The sequence below is a fragment of the Durio zibethinus genome, chromosome 11 (genome assembly GCF_047325235.1).
Source record: "Durio zibethinus cultivar Kanyao isolate XHJ-2024 chromosome 11, ASM4732523v1, whole genome shotgun sequence".
NCBI lineage: Eukaryota > Viridiplantae > Streptophyta > Magnoliopsida > Malvales > Malvaceae > Durio > Durio zibethinus.
This window is the reverse complement of record NC_143172.1, coordinates 23,347,824-23,369,153: the sequence shown is the minus strand read 5'-3', so window position 1 is coordinate 23,369,153 and position 21,330 is coordinate 23,347,824. Positions and strand designations below refer to the sequence as shown.

General features: G+C 32.1%; 3 protein-coding genes and 1 pseudogene across 6 annotated transcripts; 2 read left to right on the top strand and 2 right to left on the bottom strand.

The window, feature by feature from the left end:
* Nucleotides 1–40: 40 nt before the first annotated feature.
* LOC111290379 (uncharacterized) lies at nt 41–2,510 on the top strand. Its single transcript, XM_022881663.2, has 3 exons — nt 41–141; nt 821–1,929; nt 2,094–2,510. Exons 2-3 carry the CDS (start codon nt 1,186–1,188, stop codon nt 2,247–2,249), a joined length of 900 nt encoding a protein of 299 aa, XP_022737398.2. The 5' UTR covers nt 41–141; nt 821–1,185; the 3' UTR covers nt 2,250–2,510.
* Nucleotides 2,511–12,843: 10,333 nt separating this feature from the next.
* On the top strand, nt 12,844–16,837 carry LOC111291262 (transcription factor bHLH79). Of its 2 annotated transcripts, none has more exons than XM_022882903.2 (6): nt 12,844–13,319; nt 13,842–14,042; nt 14,234–14,299; nt 14,420–14,488; nt 14,588–14,665; nt 16,429–16,837. In XM_022882903.2, the coding sequence occupies exons 1-6, from the start codon at nt 13,008–13,010 to the stop codon at nt 16,555–16,557; spliced, it is 855 nt and encodes a 284-aa protein (XP_022738638.2). In that variant the 5' UTR covers nt 12,844–13,007; the 3' UTR covers nt 16,558–16,837. The 2 variants fall into 2 exon arrangements, with proteins under 2 accessions (XP_022738638.2, XP_089624472.1); XM_089768346.1 differs by having other exon boundaries at nt 15,239–16,492.
* A 69-nt stretch (nt 16,838–16,906) lies between these two features.
* Nucleotides 16,907–18,315, bottom strand: LOC111290264 (germin-like protein subfamily T member 2 pseudogene; annotated as a pseudogene). Its single transcript, XR_016346523.1, has one exon. The product of XR_016346523.1 is annotated as a germin-like protein subfamily T member 2 pseudogene (transcript).
* A 135-nt stretch (nt 18,316–18,450) lies between these two features.
* 5-FCL (5-formyltetrahydrofolate cycloligase) lies at nt 18,451–21,152 on the bottom strand. 2 transcript variants are annotated; one of them, XM_022882905.2, is made up of 8 exons: nt 20,757–21,152; nt 20,520–20,660; nt 20,229–20,396; nt 19,761–19,802; nt 19,632–19,677; nt 19,122–19,192; nt 18,910–19,002; nt 18,451–18,774 (listed from the first exon to the last, which is right to left on the bottom strand). In XM_022882905.2, the coding sequence occupies exons 1-8, from the start codon at nt 20,875–20,877 to the stop codon at nt 18,770–18,772; spliced, it is 687 nt and encodes a 228-aa protein (XP_022738640.2). In that variant the 5' UTR covers nt 20,878–21,152; the 3' UTR covers nt 18,451–18,769. The 2 variants fall into 2 exon arrangements, with proteins under 2 accessions (XP_022738640.2, XP_022738639.2); XM_022882904.2 differs by having other exon boundaries at nt 18,876–19,002; nt 20,757–21,150.
* Between the last annotated feature and the right edge of the window lie 178 nt (nt 21,153–21,330).

Genomic DNA, 21,330 nt, shown 5'->3' with positions numbered 1-21,330 from the left:
TTTGTAACAATATAGTATTTCTCCATTTGAAAGAAAAATTAACTGGTTTTGTTTCTTCTGCAGCTCATGTATTACTTATTTGCGCTTGCCTCGCCATTACTGATTGACACAGCTTATGGTTTCATAATTATTTGGCAACTGGTACGCTCGTGTTCGATCACCTGCCTCTTGGAATATCGTATTTGGTTTTAACCACTCCGCAACAATCAAAGATTTTTTTAGGTTTAGTTACTTCGTTTGTTTTTTATTCCATTTTAATATTAAACAATAAAAATATACCTTTTCAATATGCTTTTGACTCAATTTTAATATTAAACAATAAAATATATAATTTTTTAATTTAAAATTTTAATTGACAAACTCACATTGAAAAAATTCTTCAGAAAATGGTTATACTATCAAAAAATATTTTTAGAATAAAAAATATTATATTAGTTTGTTATTTTTAATATTTTATGATTTTACATTTTTTTAAACATTTTAATTACTTATAATATTTTTCATTAAAATATTCAAACACATTTTTAAATATATTTTTTTTAACTCAGTTTTTTTTTTAGCAACAACGGTAAACTAAACCTTACCTAAAATCTTTGCATTTTTTTAATAGTAGCACTCCAAACAAAATGTGTTGTGTTGATGCAGCATTCCTTCTTCTGATTTGTCATCAGACCATGTGTATTTGACTAAAAGGATGGTTCTTAGAAGTCTCACGGAAAACAAGTGAATTGTTGATCATGAGTCGCAAATCCAACCCCTTTTATTTATTTATTTATTCTATCATTTGCAATAACATTGTCATTCTGAAATCTGAAGTTAGGCTGAAAGGGGAGGTGTCCCAACCCAACTTCCATTGTCATTCTGAAGGGTCCACTGGTTAGATGTAAATATCAAAGCCTTTCATGGTAGAAATAGATCAAGTCAACAGTCAACACAACACACATCACGGACAGAGACCTCCATCTCCTCCACCCCCCGGCACATGTAGGGGATTGGAAAGCACTAAACAGCCCTAGCACTTCGCACATGTGCGAGGTGTCCTAATTCAGTGAACCCACCATAGTCCACAATCCACAAGCCCCTGACACCCCTCCCCCCCAACCCCTCAGAAAACACAACTTCCCATCTAAACACCCCCTTCTCTCCTCCCTTTCTTTGTCCTAACAACACCACCAATTGGATAACATGGCTCACCACACCACACACAGGCGCATCTTAGCAGCACCAGAACCTAGCCCATCGTCCTATTCCATAGATCCCACCCTCAAAAAGTTACCTATACCTACCGTAAGCAGCAGCAACGCCACCAAAACCAGCCATCCAACAACCCAAAACTCAGATCCATTAGTGCCTATCAAGAAGCCCTTTTTCATGACCAATCACTTCTCGAGATTGAACCTTAATCCCAAAATCCGCACACCCAAAAAACCTACCAACAACCAACATAGCCATCCTCCACCTAGTAGAGACATTCATTTACAAGCCAAAGCCGTGACAGTTTCAGCTGATGCTGATTCCTCCAGGTTTGCACTTATCAAAGCAAACTACCTACCCCATAAAACAGCTAAAGAATCATTGAAAGAGAAGGTCAGGAAAGAATCAAAGGATTTGGATAAAAACACAGAAAAACATCATCAAAGATCAGTGTTTGATAGCAAGAAAACAGCTGTGACAGTGAAAGAGAAAGAGGTGAAGAATCTGCAAGAAGGACTTCATGATATGAAGAAGGCTTCAGCTTCATTAGGCAGAAGGAGATCCTTATGTGGTTCACAAGTAGAGTTGGCTGATATTCTTGCAAATTGTGGTGTCAAAATTGTTTCAGTTGATATGCCACCGTTTATGCAGATCCATGCTGTTGATTGTGCAAGAAAGACTCATGATAGCCTTGAAAAGTTCACTTCCAAGACCCTTGCACTCACTCTCAAGAAGGTAACAATAATAATTAGTTAAAATTGTTTAAGTATATCTAAGTAGTAAAATGGAAATGATTTTCCCCTTTGCTACTATTGTTTATGGTATTTTTTGTTGATTCTATGAAATATGATCTGGGTATTTGAGTTCATGATTGACATAATTGGACTTTGGGTCTCCAGGAGTTTGATGGTGTCTATGGACCAGCATGGCATTGTATTGTGGGGACGAGTTTTGGGTCATTTGTAACACATTCAGTTGGTGGGTTTCTATATTTCTCAATGGATCAAAAGTTGTATGTCCTCTTGTTTAAGACAACCGTGCAAAGGGCTGATTGAAGTGGGGTGACATAGAACAATCTGGAAGTTAAAGCATATCTAGTATAGAAAACCTTTTTGAAGCTTAAAGCAATGTTGTCTCATTCGTAGCTTGTACATTGCGTTTGATAAGAAGAAAAGAGTAGGACATTTTGTTTAATTTAAATTGTGGAAACGACCCTTTTTAAGTGGTCTAGCCTTTCAGACGTACTTCTTGTAATGTAGTATCTTGTTTTGGTTAGAAGTACAGAATCCATTACCAGCTCGCATTCCAATGTGCCATCTTCATTTTGTTTTCTATGTTGTACTAATTCTTTCTAACTTGTAAATTTCTTAAACTTCCCATTGTTTTCTGGTTGTATTTGAAATATTGCCTCGAACTCTTGATCAGTTCCTGGTTTTGCTAATTTGGTCTTGCATTTGGTTTAAACAACCCAAAGCTATGCAATCCAGGAAATGAAATTACATGAATAGAGAATAGAAGCTGCTTTCATTTCAGCACTCTAGCATTGATAGAAACGTGACATACTGTGGTTGGTCCCCGCACTAGTAGGAGTCTCTCAAACTAGAGAGGAGCAAGACTGTCGGGTTCATTGTTTCAGATTTTTACTTCTGACGCTGAGCATACGGTCATGTCCTGCAATTCAGCATTTAATTTCTTGACAATGATTGTCCCAGCAGAGGGCCATAGCCGATGGAGTCAATTCTACGCATGTTCTTATTTTTAACTTTCAAGCTTAAGTCCGCAAAACATGTAAGATTGATCTCCCTCCCACTTTATTTTGATGCAAAGCTTAGCAACATTGTCGGTGGTCTTCCAAAAGAAATGTAATGTGCCTGTAAATGGCAAGCCAAACATCTAGAAAAAGCTCTAGCATAAAATTCTTTTGCCTGAATTCATATTTCACATTGGGGTTAAGACTTGGTTAAGCTGCTAATGCTTTATTCTGTTGTTTCACATTTCAAAGCCAATTTCAGCATTTTATAGTATGAATGCATTGAATTAATTGATCCTACATTATTGATTGTGTATTGAAGGACTGTGGTCACCATGCACTTTTGACGGGTTTGGGGCCTGAAACAATTGACTCCAGCTCTGGAAAGAAACAACCATCTTCTTACAAAGAATTGAGCTGATCAACCCAAACTCTCAGCGCAACTTTTTGAAAAATCATCACTGTGACTTGAGTCAGCTGAGCCTGTGCTTCTGTATGTTATCCGAACATGAAATCCTGAACCTAACTTCAATTCATACCCTTTTTCCGATAAATTGATTCGATGCTTAGCCCATCATTTCTCCACTAAAAGAGGCTAAAATTAGGGGCATCCTTTAATTTTCCCTACCTGGAATTGGGAAAGGAACTGCAGTCTCCTACTCCAACATAAAATAAAAGTGGCATTTTAGCAATATAGAATCTCAACCTGAATTATAATGCCATTTTAGTTTCTAGTTTTAAGGGAAATTAATGAGAAAACCAAAGAGTTAGGCACATTCCTCTCTGGGGCTTGTCTTGCAAATACTACAAATCACCGAGTCCAACAGACAAAAAACTTGTACGTGCATAGTTTAATTAAATATCTATGATTAAAAGCAAGAAGAAGATAAAAAGCTATACCTGTTTTTCCAGCTGATAAATTTGACCTTTCTTTAACCCCCCACCCTAACCGTAAATGGCTGCAAATATTCCTACAGTCCTACCCTTAACTTAGGCGTGGACAGCCAAAGCATGCCAGGTTTAAACGTCTATCTGTTTAGGAGGTTTAAGGGTCAATTCCCTATTCTCAATTTGTACTCTTAAAATTTAGAAATTCAAGATACATTTATATATACAATAAGATTTATTAATTTTAATGAGATTAAAAATAATAATAAAGATAAAATTAATTACTGTAATGATAAAATTAAAATTAAAATTAAAATTAATGATAAAATATATATTTAGATAAAAAATAATAATAATGATGAAGTGAATTATAGTAAAAAAAATTTCAAAACATTAGAGTAAAAATTATATTAACAAAAGTTTTAAATTATTTAATATTTATAAAATTAATTAAAATGTTATTTATTCATTAATTTATTATATAATAGATAAAACTTATTTATTATAATAAATTAATAAATTTATTTTATAATTTTTAAATAAAAAATTAAAGTGTAAGAAAATTTTTATAAATAAATAAAAAAAAAAAAAAAATATATATATATATATATATATATATAAAGTCTAGCGCGTTTTTTAACTAGAACCAAATCTTTCAGTGAAAAAAAAGGACCAAAGACGGCAGCTTTGACATCCAAACAAATATTAAATATCAGTGGCACAAATTTTATTGACGACTGCACGGAGGTGCAGTTGAAACCAAATGGGCCTGAAAATAATAGGTAACTTCCTTATAAACATTTGTACGTACGTGTTAAGACAGATTGGAAATAATATTTTAATTTTAATTTTCATGTTAAACAGTTAACAACCTTATAAAATTTCTTTCTTTTTATTTTTATATTGAGGTAGTCAACTGCGTAATTCACGTCAATCAATCGACTATTTGAAGATCCGTTGATTCAATCAACTTTTTTTTTTTTCCAATTAAAGATTGAAAAGGCAACAAAACCAACCGCGTCGTGGACTGATATCCAGATGCACCATGGCACCGCATCCAAAATAGGCGTAGAGATGAGGTGGCGTGGGTAGGATGACTTAGAATTTTCAAAGGGAAACTATTGTTAAAAGTAATTTTTTTGTAAAACGTGATGATTTTCTACAGGGATTGGTAGGCAAAAGGGTTTTTCTTATTTTATACGTATAAAATAAGTTTTGAAAATCTTGTTAGTATGTAAAAAGATTTAATTTAAATATAAAATTATGATATAAAATTTATTTGTATAAAATAAGATAATGTCCTTGACCATTATATTATGAAAAACAAGGGTAAAAAAGTAATTGAAAATGGACCTTTCATTGAGAAATTCCAAACATTTCCAAATCCCATCTCAAGTAGTTGAAGCTTTTATCTTCTAACTCATCGCTTCTACTTCCCCTTCTCTTTTCTCTGCTTTGGCACCATGTACACATCATGATCTGCCACATAATGCTGCATTGTTGCATTTGATGTAACAGTGAAAGTTGGCCCCAAAGCCCTTTCAGCATGTGCTTTCGGGAATGAGATGGACTAGATGTGACCCTGACGATGAAGTTCAGTGCACCATCCCTCAACTGTCAACCTCAATGTCTATAACCAAAGCCATTTTTGAAGCACGTTTTCAGAACCCAATTAACCACACACTTTTCTTAAAACAAAACCACCATCATTGCCACACATTAAAAAAAAAAAAAACCCTTCAGTCAAACTTTGCGGTGGCAAGTTTATTAGGCAGGTACTGGCTGAACCCATCTTGGGTATGGCAAAAAGAGGCTTTCTAGGATTCATTACGCTTGTTTAGCCGAGTATTATGTTTTTTGCTAAGCAAGTTTGGTAAGGGACGAATGGCGTGGGGGTAACCATATAGGTTTAATAACCTAATTTTGCGACAATTAAAGAGCCGGAAGAGGAATGGTGGGAAAAAGAAAAGGGTTAGGCAATGGTAGTTGCGGTGGGAAAATGGTTCTCTCGTCCTCCGTATGTAAAAGGCTAAAATATTTTAAAAAATTTTATTTTTTAAATAAATTTTTATATTATATCTGAATAATTTTTTATTTTTTATTTTAAAATTTAAAAACATTTATTTTAAATAAAAAATTAATTTATGTTAAAAGTTTATTTATATATAAATTAAAAGTTAATGACTTATTTGATAGAAATTAAAAGTTAAAAAATTATTTGTGTGTAAATTAAAATTTTATTTAACTGCAATAAAATTATAACAATTTATCTAAATAAAACAATATAATTTAGGACTTTCCATAACTTGTATATGCCCTCTAGTGATATTTTATATTTTTATTTGCAACATTTAAAATTCAATTTCTTAACTTTGTAATTTTTTATAAATATTTTAAATATATCTATTTTATCAACAACTATTAAAATTTAATCGAAGATGCCATATCACTACCAAGGAACGTTCATATGACATAAATGAGTGAGTTTAGACACTTGGATGATCACATGACAAAAAAAAGCACTAAACACATATTTTATTAATTTTTAATAGTAGTTGATGCAATAAATAAATTTAAAAAATTACATATAAAATAAAAAATTATATAAAAATTATAAATCACTACATAATAAAAGAATTAAAGATAGTTCTATCCTTTTGTTATAATTATATTAGATTATATTATTTGTATAGTTTATAAAAATTATATTATACTATGGTTGTAGTTAATAAAAGGAGTCTGTTTTCTATACAATGAAGTTTTTTAATTTTACTTTAAATTTTATAAGTAAAATTAAAAAACTAACAATTATTTTTATATATTAATTTTTTAATTATTTTTAATGTATTTTACATTAATACATGTCATCTGCTAATTCTTAGTGAAATTTAAAAATTACATTAATGGTGGGTGAAATTTTTTTGTGTTATAGTAGATGGGATTTTTTTTATAAAACTTAATAATGAGCTTTGTAAAATAAGGATAAGGCCAACAATATTGTATAAGACAAAATATTTGTTAATCAAATCAAATATTAGCATACTAAAAAATTGGGACTGGTTGATATGAGATTGTTTTGTGATTTGTCCAATTAGAAGACATAAATAAGAAGAATAAAATAAAAGCATATTTTTAACCTATAACTTATCGAAATTAGTTTATATAATTATTTTAAAAAATGTAATAGTTAATAATTTTAAATTTTAAATTTTAATATTTGTAATTTCTTTTTATTTTTATATTACTATCTCTTATGTAAAAAAATAAATACATTTTTTATGACAATATAAAAATTCTAATAAGAGTTAGGATTTGAATCTTAACCTTACATATCAAATGAGCCGTAGAATCAAAGTCTATGGCTTCTATAGAAATGACAACAATATAGTTTATTTATGTAATAGAATAAAATAAAAATATAATATAATAATAACTACTTAAATAATTACATCAAAGTTTGGTTCAGATAAAATGAAATTACAATAAATAACATTGATTTGTTTGATTCATTGAAGATAAGCATTATTGTATAAGGAAAAAAAAAGTCAATTGTCCTCTATTCCTTGAAGAATTAATGACTAAGAATAATGTTTTGGTTTTGAATAAAGATTTTTTTTTAATAAATTATGCTCATCTTCTATACCAATAAAAAATCAGTTGCATTTTTTCTTATTATCTAAAAGTTATTCTCTTTCCTTTTTTTAAGGTTTTTTTTTATTTTTATTTCTTGAAATTTTGTGTGATGTATTAATGATAATAAAAAATAATGATATAATCTGTATTTATATTAATACACCATTATATAAAAAATATCCTTTAAAGGATCTTAGCTTGCCATGTGTATTTTTTTTAGGTTTTTCTTTACAATATTTTGCCATTTTAATGGGGCCAAATGAGTTGTTTTGCTTGGGTCAAGTAGGAGAAATTTCTTTCACTACTGACAATTGTCTGCTTTTGTTGTTTTATGTTTGACACCTAGGTTTTGACTTCAATTGGTGTGTTTAAAATTGAATTCTAAAGCTTTTATTTTTGGGTTTTCATTATTGCTTTAAAGAGTGTAATTATGGTGTGAAAGAAAGTCTTTTGTGGTCTGCGATTGTTGATCATTATTTTCTTTCTTTATTTTTTTCTCTAGTGTTTTTGGGTAAAATCTATGGTTTGTTTTTGTTATTTAATTGAATGTAGGTTTCTATTTTTTTTGGATTTTTTTTCGATGATTTTGGTATTACACCTTTGTATGTTCAATGGGTTTGGGTTTTATGTTTCTTAGGTTTGTATGTTATTGTGAATGTATTTTTTTTAATTATTTCTTTTTGTGTGTTTTACTGTTGGATGAAAATTGGATTGTCGTCTATAAAAACATAATTTATGTCTTTCTTAAGAATCTTTTATTTTGCATATTGTTTGAATGAAGTTGTGATTTTGTTTTTGATTGATTTTTTGTTATTTTTTTGTCTCAGGGTTTTTTCAAGGTATTAACAATATCTATACTTCCTAATCAGAGGATGAAAGTACTGGTTTTACCACAGTATAAAAGCACTTAAGTAACAATCAAAAGTACTAGTTATGTATTGCCAAACAAATAGTTCTTGAAATCGGTAGGAACTTTTCATTTTTTTTATCAATTTCCAAGTCTTACTTGTTAGCTTTATAGGTTAGATGGTGATCCAAGAGGGGGTGAATTAGATTTCTTCAAATTCTTCCCAAACAAATGATTTCAATATAGTTGAATGAAAATTAAAACAATAAGCACTTTTGATGAAAATATAATGCAAACAATAACAATTAATAAATCTAAAACCAAATATAAACAACAATAAATTGTAAGGAGATAAGGATAGAGAAATCAAACACAATGATTTATAGAAGTTCGGTCATTTTTCATAAGGTACCTACGTCCTCTCTTCTTGGTTGTCCACACCAAGGCTTCAATCCACTATTCTTGAATTAAAAAAATAACCTATCTTTTTCTTTCTAAGGCTTAAGATAGAAACATCTACTCTTTATAGTATTTTACCCAATCTCACTTCAAAACTCTCAATAGGATACCTCACCTCTTATTCTCTTTCACCATTGTATATCAAAGGTAATTTTGCAAATAATAGAACAACCTCTCTAAGGCTAAGTGTTTGCTAAGTTTAAGTACAATAAAATAATGAATGAACAACAAATAAAAATTGAATATAATAAATACAAAGATATGAACTTTGAAGCTCTAAAAACTATTGATTCTTTGAGAGAATGAAAATGTGGCTTATTGGCTCTTGCTCTCTTGATTCATCAATTTTCTTGGTGTGTTGAAGTGCCCAATTTATAGAAAAATTAAAGAAGTAGCCATTAGGAAAGCTTGGAGTGAAGAAATACCCGTTGAAATGATGAAAAAAATAGCCGTTGGAGTGCTTACGCCCAGAACCGATCGATCCCTTCCATTAGGGGATCAATTGGTTCATGTTTTGAACTAATTTGCGTCTGAAAATCATAACCTAATCAATCCTTTCCATAAGGGGATCAATCCTATCAGCTGCTGGGTGGTTGTTTCTTATTTTGTACTCTACTAACTAATTTGATCATAACTTGAGTTATACAAATCCCAAATTATAAACCGTTTGAAGATTTGAAACTAGACTTAAAAAGATTTCTATCCATATAAATTTCATCACCTAATTCACTGTGTACGAATTATAGTGAATTTTCAAATTTACACCTTGTGCAATTTTTCTAACAATTACAGAGTGTCTAGAAAAAATTCAAAATCTTTTTTTAGAAAATTTGAATTTTGATTTTGTTTAATCCATTAGAAAGTAGACTCAAATAGCTTTCCAACCATATAAAATTCAAATATTAAGACTTTATGAATTAATACAAAAAAATAAAATAAGTTCAATGTTGAAAAATTTTATTCTTGTAAAACAGCTTTCTTAAGTTAATCTATTTCTCAAAACCAATATTATCAAAATTGTATTAAGTCTAAAATGAATAAGTTCACTTTAAAAACAACAATTGGACTTTCATTTAAGCTCAAATAAATAATCTTTAAAGATAGATTTGGTTTGAGAAATATGACACCAAGAAATGTTTGTTTAAACTTTGAAAATCATATTATTTATTTAGTACCAAAATATAAAACTTAAGAATATGTACTAAATATATCTTTTTTAAAATCTTGATCAAGTTTATTTAGCTTTAATATTTTGTCATTTCAAAATAAGGATCAATTCAAGACTAACAATCTCTCCCTTTTTGATATGACAAAACTTAAAGATAAATTTGCTTGATGAAAAATTTTCTTTGAAACATTTAAGATTTTGAAAAACCTTTTGGAAAACTTCCCCTTAAGCAATGCATGGTAAAATTCCCCCTCAATTTGTGCATCCTAATCCAATGGCAAAACTCTCCCTCAATTTATGCATCATAATCCAACACAACTTAACAAATATATGCTAGTCCAATATATGAAATAAGTACAATCAAACATATGCATGTCAAGCACAAGCAAATTTATCTATATGATATTTCTCTCCCTTTTTGTCATAGCAAAAATGCATGAGCATATTAATAATCAAATAAACACGAAGAGGCATTATTGACAAATATATTCATGAAACATTTCTCCTCCCTTTTGTCTCCTCCCTTTTGTTTATGCTCTTTATACCAAATGTTCAAACTCCTATATCAATTGCAATAAGCACATAAGAAGAAATATCTCTAAATTATTTTTATTGAAAATTTCATCTAAATTATTCTACCATTTTGATCAAATTTAGAGAAAAATTTTCACCCAGATTAAGAATTTACCATTTAAAATTTCTAAGAATCTTATTCTTGGATAATTATCAAATATTTTCAACCAAAATTTTATTTGAAAAAGAATACAATTACTTGTATTAAAATTTCATCTAAATTATTTCACTATTTGAATCAAATTTAGAGAAAATTTCTCACCTAGAGATTTTTTAGGAACTTACTATTTGAAATTTCTAAGAATCTCGTCTTTGGGTAATTTGTATTTAATTTCAAAATTTTTATATTTTTATATTTTTTATGTTTTGTTTATTTTTGTTTGTTTGAAAATAAACATTAATTATTGTTATTGAAACTTAATCTAAATTATTCCATCATTTGAGATAAATTTAGATAAAATTTTTCAACTAAGAATTTTATAGAAATTTATCATTTGAAATTTTTATAAATTTCATCATTAGATATTAATATTTATTCCCAAAATTTATTATTATTTTTTATTTTTATTTTTTTCTAAATTTAATCATGAAAAAAACTAAGAAAAATACTAAATAAAATAGACAAAAAAACCAAAGAAAAAAAAATGGCTTGGCTGACGGCTAGATTGGCTCAACTGCAAACACAAAAAGTGATTGAAAAACGCAGCTCAAAGGCTTAATTTGTAACTCGGCTCAGCTCGATTGGAGCCGAAGGAAAGGACACGAGTTGAAGCGGGTCGAACGCTCTGGTCGGATCACCTAGTGGTAAAACGCGTGAATCCTGAGTTGAATTAAAACGTCAAAACGACCCCGTTTTGAGCTGATATAAAAGGTCGAATCCTTTCTTTCTACCTCAGATCTCCTCTTCCCCTCTCTCTCTTTCCTTTTTTTTCCTCTTCTTTCTTTTCAGAAACTAATGAACTCCGATTGAATTTTCATCGGATTCTGAAAAAAATCATCAAAAAATTCAGTTAAAAAATAATAATAATAATAAAATAAAATAAATGACCAATTGAGTCTGATAACTTAAGCCTTATTAAGCTGGACCATTGGCCTTAGACACAAATTCTACTAGATCAAACCCAATAAATTTAGGCCTAAATAAATTAAGATATCTATATGGATGCTTACTAGTTAATAATTCAAATACATTTATTATCTTACTTTCAACGAGCAACAAATAAATTTTTTTTAAAAATAATTTGTAAAATTGATTTTTTATATCCCTTTTTTTTTTTTTTTTTCTTTATCTTATATTTTAATTTTAAAAAATTCAAAAATTTTCCTTAAAATAAGATAATAACAACTATTCAGCTTTGCATTCGGATTGTAACCTTTGCTTCCAAAATGTACTTGAAAGCACATGATCCCACGTCTAACGTACCTAACACGACAAACCCACGCGCATTCGCCACCATCCACGGGAATTAGGACCACAAAACTAGAAAATCTCCCATTTTTACATGTGAGTAAAGACTTCCTCTCCAAACATGCGAGTATGTCTCATGTTAGATCTTTCACGCTTCCCCCTGTCTTAATTTATTTGCACAAAATGCAATTATGATACTGAACATTGTTTTCTTTTTCCTTTATTTTAGTGAACCTTTATTTCTAAACATGAGAGAGCAGGAGTGATTTAGAATTGATAATTTAAAATTGGATATAAAATTTTAACAAAATTATATTGAACTGGATAAAAATTAAAAAATAAATTTTTTATTTGATTGTAATAATAATTTATTTTATATGTATTTAATATAAAATAAATATATAAATAAATTATTATATCTAAAAATAAATTTATTTAATTTTAGAAAAATGCATAATATAATCTCGCCATCCTTGTAATATTTCTTAGGATTTTTTATGTGGTGACGATAATTCACGATATCAAATGTAATTGAAATTTTACAAATGGATTAGGAAATTATTGGTTGATATTTTCCAAATGAGCACTTAATAAGCTTTATTTTGGTCGTACGAGCACGTTTTATTTTACCCAAAGAAAAATAAATTAAAAAACGAAAAAAAAAAAAAGAAGGCCCTTGAAGGTAGAAAGGACAGTATGCAAAATGGGTACCACATTTTCAGTTCCAGTCCAAACAAACATTACGGACACACTCACTCTCTGTCTGCTACCCCAATCTCTCTCTCGTAATCATCTGTTGAAGTTTCTCTTCTTCTTCTTCTTCTTCTTCTTCTTCTCGTTCTCTCCCTTTTGTCAAGTCGTTAAGTAGGCCCCCAATCCATCCAACTTACTTTAAAAGCTTAAACCCTTCACTCCACTCTGCCACCGCACACTGAGTCACTGAACCCCCCAGGCCAAAACCCGAACTTTAACAAAAAAAGAAAACACTTCTTTTTTCCCCTTTCTGTTCTTTTAAGGAGGCCCAAAATTTGGATCCGAATACCAAATCCAAACTCACCCCATTTTTCATGAAAACGGGTGCTACGAAATGGATCCTCCGTTGATCAATGAGTTACATTTTTCAGCCGCCAATCCTTCAGCTTATGGCCTTGCTGAGATTTGGCCTTTTCCAATCAACCCTGGCTCTGACCCAAATGTGGCAACTGCAGGGGGATTGGGGTTCCGAATGGGTAATTTGGGCGGCTTTGGGGACACTTCGGGTCACAGAGATGGGTCTATGGAGGAATCTACTGTGACTGAGCAAAGTGTTGGATATGGAGCTGGGACAAAAAGGAAGGATTTGAGCTCTGAAGATGAGTCTTCCAAGATTGTTTCTACTACTACTAGTGCAAATGAATTGGTTGTCTTTTTTTTTTTGTTGTTGTTGGTTTTAATATATGGGTTTTTTTAGCTCTTTTTATTTGTTAGATTTTGAATTGATTGGTAGAGAAGGCAATGGTAGGAAAGTTTTGGAGTTTAAGGTCAATTATGAAAAAATTTTAATTTTTTTTCTTTAATTTAAGGTTTTTGGATTGAATTTGATGTGGCTTTTGTTTCATTGTTAGCTTATTTTACTCAAATTTAGTTCTTCCTTTGATTTACTCATTCTAGCCTAGGCCAGGTTGTGGGCTTTGCTTTGCTTTGCTTCAGTTCAGTGAGGATGAAAAGAAATAGTTTTAAGATTCAAAATTTGCCCTTTATTTTTTTGGTTTTGTTTTAGTTGTAGATGTTTTAGTTCACAAGAAAACTACGTTTTAAGAGGTTAAGAATTAAGATATGATAAATGGTTTAAATTGGAGCTGGTATAGCCTTATAGATTCATATAAGTTAATGTTAGTTTATATTTTGGTATCATGATGGCTTATAGTATGGTCTTCAACAGAATGATTCAAATGGAAAACGGATGAAAATGTTGGGGACAAAGAATGAAAATGCGGGTTCTAAAGTGAAGGTGGAAGCCAATTCTGCAGCTGGTAGCAAGCCAGGACAGAATAGTAAACCTGCTGAACCGCCTAAGCAAGACTATATTCATGTCAGAGCCAGGAGGGGTCAAGCTACCGATAGTCATAGTCTGGCTGAGAAAGTAATTCACTTTAATCCTATTGAATTTGCAATTTTCATCTTGAAAACTGAGAAATGTAACTTTCATACTGTTGAAACAAAGTGTGGATCCACTTCATGGGTCTTTCTAGTTCTTGTTATAACAAGAGTGGTAAGACGAAGTGGTTTGAGCCCTTTTGAGACATGTTCTTAGAATAAGTTTTTCCCTTGCAGGCTAGGAGAGAGAAGATTAGTGAGAGGATGAAGATTCTTCAAGATTTAGTCCCTGGGTGTAATAAGGTATTTACTATTGTGTAGTTGTGTTTTATTAGTCCAATATCCTTTGTATATGTGGTCTCTTCCTTGGTGTTATTAATATTTTCTTATCATATTAAACCTTAATACAAACTTGTCAATCAGATCATTGGAAAAGCACTTGTCCTTGATGAGATAATTAATTATATCCAGTCGCTGCATCGGCAGGTTGAGGTATGAATCTCTCACATCTTGCTGTTTTATTTTGCCAATTTCTGAGTTTTTAGGCTATTCCTTCAGGCTTGAAGCTGTGATCTTAACGCAATTTTGCAGTTCCTTTCAATGAAGCTAGAAGCAGTTAATTCAAGGATGAACATGAATCCTAGCATTGAAGGCTTTCATTCAAAGGATGTAAGTCTGCTTATGTTGATAGATCACTTAATATTCTGCTTATGTTGATAGATGACTTAATATTTGTGTCATCATATAAACTATTAGCATGACTAGCATCGAATTGAAGTCTGCTCCATTATGAGTAAATAGAAGATTTTAGTTCTTCATGACATAAAATTCAGATGGAAAACTTTTGACCAAATTTGATTGGTGATTATAATTAGACAAAGAGTTCAACTTTTTCCCAGAGGTAGTTTAAGTTACTTGTACTACTGTAGATAGAATAACTGAGATCCTCTATCCTCTGTTTTATCATATATTCTTAGATACCAGATCTGAAATTTTTTTTTTGGGTTAAAAGATCTGCATATTTCAATGTGAAACAATTTTCAACATTGCCTGAAAGCTGAAATTCTTTGAAAATGTAATGTACATTTGTTGGCCAGAAAAGTTAATAAATTTTCTCCTTTCCACATAAGTACTAACTACAATGTCAAGGATCTTCCCTCTAGTGGATCCTACCTTTACAAGAAATATAGAGAAACTAGTAGGCTTAAATTATGCACTTACTTTTTAATGATTGTCATCTAGCAATGAGTCATGACCTTCAATTGTCAAAGAAAAGTCAATGATTGGGCTTTACGCATGGACTCCTCTTCAGCACAAGTTTGCCCGTGCTCTGATATTACTAGATAGATGTGGTCCTAGAATTTTACTACAGAACTGCCTTGGAGCCTTGGAGGAAAGATGGTTTTATACACTCTCAGACAATGAATCATCCCAAAAACTTTAGCTAATAAAAGATGGCCTAAAGTTCTAAACCAATCTGCAGACATTTTTGGATTTAAGTTGGAATACTTTTTATGTGTAATGGGTCATCCTTCACTTTGATTGATGCATCCTCTGTATTTATTCCTTATTAATAAAAATCCTTCTTGCCTTTAAAAAAAAAAGCTTTAGACTTTTTTGGCCATATGATGGATGCCCTTTATTTCTCTTAGTTTCTAGAAGTTGAATGACATGCATGACCTTTTGAAAACAACAGTAACCAAATCAATTGCACCAACAAAGAAACCTTTTGAGTTGGTAATTGAGATTATTCCTTTACCAAACAGTTAAAATCCTATAGGCTTCTGTTAGTTCTCAATTAATGCTTTGATATGATTTAGCCTAAGAGATTGCACCCTAAAAAAAATATCCTAAGAGATGTATTCACACACATTTTGTTGATGATGTGGCATGCCAACATGAATTTCTTTTGCCTTTGTCCAAAACGGCTGAATTGAGATAGTAGGAGGACCAATTCAAACTTTGACCTAAAATGTTGTTTATGCTTTGTCTTTGTCCAAGCGTCGTCCAAATATCAAATTCAGTGTTATGTTTATCAACTTTTCTGCATCTTTGTTTTTTTTTTTTTAAATGCAAACGTGTCAACATGTCAATCATTGGTGCTATGGCCATCTCATAAATGCCACTATGCATCATGTTGATTATTTCCTTTAAAATAATAGTCTTGATTCTGCAGAATTTGGCAGATGAATTCCAATAGGAAATGTTACATGACCTCTAATTTATTACTTTCTCATAGAAAATGAACCTTTTAGGATTGTCAGCAGTGTCTAGATGTGAGACTTGTTCTAGGGGTTAATGAAGAAGTTAGTTTTAGCATATATATATATATATATATATATATATATATATGATCTTTTGCATATAAAAAAAAAAGGTAAAATTACTGGAGCTATGGTACGATATCTTAACACATCAATCTGGTCTTTTAGCTTGGTTCACAGCCATTTGATGTTGCTGGAATGATATTTGGCTCACAAACAGCAAGGGAATATGCTCAAGGATCACAACCTGAGTGGCTGCAGATGCATGTTATTGGAACTTTTAAAAGGGCGACATAATAATTTGAGAAGCCTGTTGGCATTCAAAGCATCAAGAGTAATCTGGTTGTTGTCTATAAATCTCAAAGGGGAAATTTGTCATTGGTTACATCTGTTGCAGAAATGTGTTTCATAAATGCAGACTGTTCTTAAATTTGTAATATCACGTATCTTGTAGAAAATGCTTCTAATCTTTTATATGAGAACCCCATTGTATCAGTTCTGAAACAAAATCTTCTGGAGTGCATTCCGGTTCTTAGGGTTGTGCCACCTTAAATATATCTATTTGGAGATCTTATCATGTAGCTTGTGTTGCTTTTGTGTCTTTTTTTCAGATTCTTTTCATATAGTATCATCATTTCGGAGTGTATAATTCAAAAATCAATGTTTAAGAATATAAAAAAGTAATAACAAAGAGAAAAAAGAGAACATACGACACACGAATAAACACGATAGGAGACATGACTAGGCAATTCCAAGTAGCAGGGCAGGGCCTTCAAATTTCTTACGACTTGAACTTGGATCTTATGGTATTGATAACTTCAGCATCAACTTGGAAGGTCTTGGTCAACACTTCATTTGGAATCAAAGAAGCAAAGAGATTTATGGGAACGACCACGGCACCAGGCAAATGGCTGTTGAAAGCCGCGAAAGCAAGCGCCTTTCCTTCTCCAACGTTAAGTTGGAAGTGAACAAGTCCCCGAGGAATAACAAACATCTGCCCAGCAGTCAAGACCTTGGAGTAAAACACGTTGTTACTTGTCACAAAACCAACGAGGAGCTTTCCTTCAATGACCACACCAGTCTCGCTTGCACGAGGGTGCAAATGAGGAGGGTTGAGCCCACCAGGGGCAAAGTCCACCCGGTTCATCGCAATTCCAAGAGTATTCAGTCCTGGGAATGTGAGGACATTTGCAGGTGTGGGGGAGGACGCGAAGATATTTGTCATGTTACCTTCTTTGGTGAAACCATCAAAGAAAAAATCATCTGAAGTTACTTCAGATGCTGGTTTGCAAGGAAAACCATTAACAGATACAGAGGTACTCAGATCTGCTACACAGAAGTCTTGTAATGGATCAGGGTCAGCTGAATTGCCAGGTAGAGGTAAAAGCCAGAAAACTGTAAGGTAAAATAGTAGGTGGAATAAGAAGGAATCCATGGCAGACATGCGAAGGGTGCACAAAGAAGAGGGGACGAAAGTTTGTACGCTAAAGGGACATATTTAAGATAATGAACTAGGCAGAAATTCAACAACTAATCTTAATATTAATGGCTAAAAGGGACAGGGAAGACAGTCTATGAGCTGCAGTTTTCTAATGAAGTTAAGAGCTCTGCTGTATATGCTTTGCGGCCGATAACTGGACAAGTTTCAGCTTGACTCTTTCAAAGTGAATAGAGTTAGATAGCTAGCTTTATTAAGACGCTAGCCAGTGGACCATTCACGCAATAATGCGTTCCAGTGCCCACACATTCTTATAATGGCTTTAGCATCATATTAAGACTGCAACTTCAAATCTTTGTGCGACCTCAAAAGCATAAGTTATGTGAAAATGCATAGGGCTATAGACCTTGCTACAAGTCATGTTGACTCTCCTATTTCTTCACATAGGAATATATTTTGCAAGTAAAGTTCCAAGGCATCACCAGGGTACACATTGAACTGACCAGGTCAATTGACTCTCAGATTATGGCAACAATTAAAAAATATGGGTTTGGTAGCACATTTGAGAACACACTAAAACACAAAACTACGTTGTAAGAAGCTTACAATTTGGTAATGTAAATTGTCAAAGAGAAATGGTTCTTAAAGAATCAAATTAAAAAAGACGGACATTATCGTCAGATGATACAGAAAAAAAAAGAAAAAGAAATTCCAGTGATATTTAAACAAAATATAAGAAACACCAAACAAACTGTAGTAAAGAATTTATTTCAATTAGAATTCGCAACATGTTTGTGTATACAACACAAAATTATACTGAATCCATACCAACTATAGCTCTGCTTCTAGCAGGCAAAAGTCATGAACATTGACCGGTAGACAAGCAGTCATAGCCTCTGAAAAATGGCACAGCAGAAATGTATCCCATTCTTCAATAACAGAAGCCCCCTGCATTTCATACATTGTAGAAATATTATCCTCTCAAGATTTGCAAGCCATCCTAACTGCAATTTCAGGAGAAGCCTATTGAAGAAAGCACTCATATTTGGCTCTGAGGGCAACATTAAGGCTTCATTCTGCAAGAGTTATATAAGTTATATGACAAGAAAAAAGTACAAAAATTTATGAAAAAAGCAAGAGAGAGGGGGGGGGGGATCGATATCTACAAAAATAATACCTCTCTAAGGCAGCCGGGCTAATGGGAATCACGCCAGATGGTGAAACTAGAGCATCCACGAGTACATCATTTGGAGTGAGTGGTATAATTTCTTCATCAACCATCTGCACAGAATAAGACAGTGCAACTGCAAAACCAGAGAATTTGTTGAAGAGAAGAATCAGAAAAACTAAATGAGATTAACAGAATGGCCAAGAGAATGTAATTTTGCATTGAGCTAGACTAAGAACCAAAACTAGCATATACCAAAGAGTGGCTGCCTCCAATTCCTTTCCTTGGCAAGCTCTTTGTAGTTCTTCAAGAAAGTATCATAATATCTTTTTAATTTCCATCGCATATGTCCACAAGAACAAAAGCAGAAATTAGCAAGAAAGAGTTAAGTGAAGATTCTTGCAATAAGTTGTGCACTACAAAGCACAGATAAACTGATGCAAAAACAGTGTGCAAACCTACACAAGCACGTACAACTCATACATGTCTTGGCACTAGTTGGTTAGGAACTGTTTTACAACAACATAAATTTCAATAAAAAGTAATTCCCTATAGATATTAGATGATGGTTTGTTAACCAAGATAAGCCAGGGGCCATGGCGTTAGATGAACATGTCTACTGCCTCATAGTTGGAAGTTCAACAATCTGAGTCTAACAACTTAGAAACCTGCCTGTCACTCACAGGTATAGAGTATCTCTAAAATATGCAAGAGTTACAAAATGTAGAAGATTAAGTTAAGTTTCAACATAAATGGTGAACCCACCCTCCACCACGGCCCAACCGTCTTCCAGATCTGTCAAATGCAAGTCCTAGCAACATCACAAGGAGAATGTTCAAAAAGCAAAGAGAAAAGAAAGAGAAGCTGAGAAGAAAACAGGACAAAACTATCTACCAGGCAAAATGAACAAGTCAACCGCATCATTTGCATGCATCACTGCATCAAGAAATATAATTCAATATTAGAAAATGTAAATATGAAAGCAAAATAGATAGCCCCCTAATTTCAAAACTAAAATGAAAATGTAACAAAGTTAGCATAAATAACTGATTTGCCTGAGCTTGAGAGAATGATTCAGTGCAGCTTTAGATTAGGGAAAAGGAAGCAAGGAAGTTGTCTCAACAAATTTTACCACCAGTTGTTGTAAGTTGTAACAAACAAGACATTACAAAAGAAAAAACAAGAATTATTCAACGATAAAAGTTAAAATATGATAGCATGAAGACAGAATTAAAGAAAAAAGTACTAGTTTATAGCCAACTCTTTAGGAAGCAAAGAGCAAGCAGTGAAAAACAATAATGAGTGCATTATTCGAGGATAAGAGGTAAAAGGATGAAACTATATAGAGATGAACAAGTATACCATCTTCACGATCATTTCCATCAGCATCAACCGAAGCAGGTTCCAAAATGTTCATTGAATTTGCAACTAAATCATCCATGCGTGAGATATTGAACATCCTCATGTTACTATTCTTGTCCTCTACACGCGGAACATAAAGTTTTTTTGCAGTCTGGAGCATGCTACCATCTAGTAATAGATTATACAAATTGCTAAAATAAAAACAACACACAAAAATAATAATAAAAAAAGAACAATTACTAGCATTTCAATACTCAATACTGAAAATGTTGTAAACAGAACAGAAGAAACCTGTGGATGGATTGCGCAGAATTTGAGATAACAATTTTGAGGTATCAACTTCCCGTAAAGCACTGCAGCTTATATAGGCACATAATCGCTTACTTGATTTGAACCATGGAGCGTCCAATACTATACTCTGAATTATATCATCTAAAAAGAAAGACCCAGAATTTTCGGCTCAAAATCTAATATGTGTGCATTGGTAAAATGGAAGTGAGGCTCAAAATGATGGGGATTAAGGATTACCTTCTTGGGATCGGAGGGTGGGGTCCATGGACTTGAGGACTTGGCGGACTTTGGATCGGAGGATCCGTTTTTGCTTGAAAATGAATTCAAGATTCTCGTGCTCTCGATTGTCGTTCAACATGGCTACGACGGACGTTGGCGTAGGTAACTGGGTCCGGTCGGATCGGATGGTTGCGGATGAAACCGAGCGTTGTTGCGGCTGCAGCTGCAGTTGTCCTGTTGCTAGCTAGTTGCTTTAACTGCTATAACCCTTCCCTACATCATGCTTTTTTTAATGTCATGAAAGTGAATTTGTTAGATTTTCTCTCTTCATTATTTAAGCATTTTATTGAAAATACTATAAGAAAAGGCATGAAAATTTGAAATAAAATTTAAAGGAAAAAAATGTTGTGTTATAAGATAGAGTTTTTAAGCTTCAAATATGAATTAAATAAATCTTCTATTTAATAAGTAATGTAATTTGTTAATTTTGATTAATAAATTTAATTGATATGACTTAGATTACGAGGACTAAATCGATATTTATCAAAATTTTTGTTGTATTGTAATATTTGGTCGAATTTTACATATGACA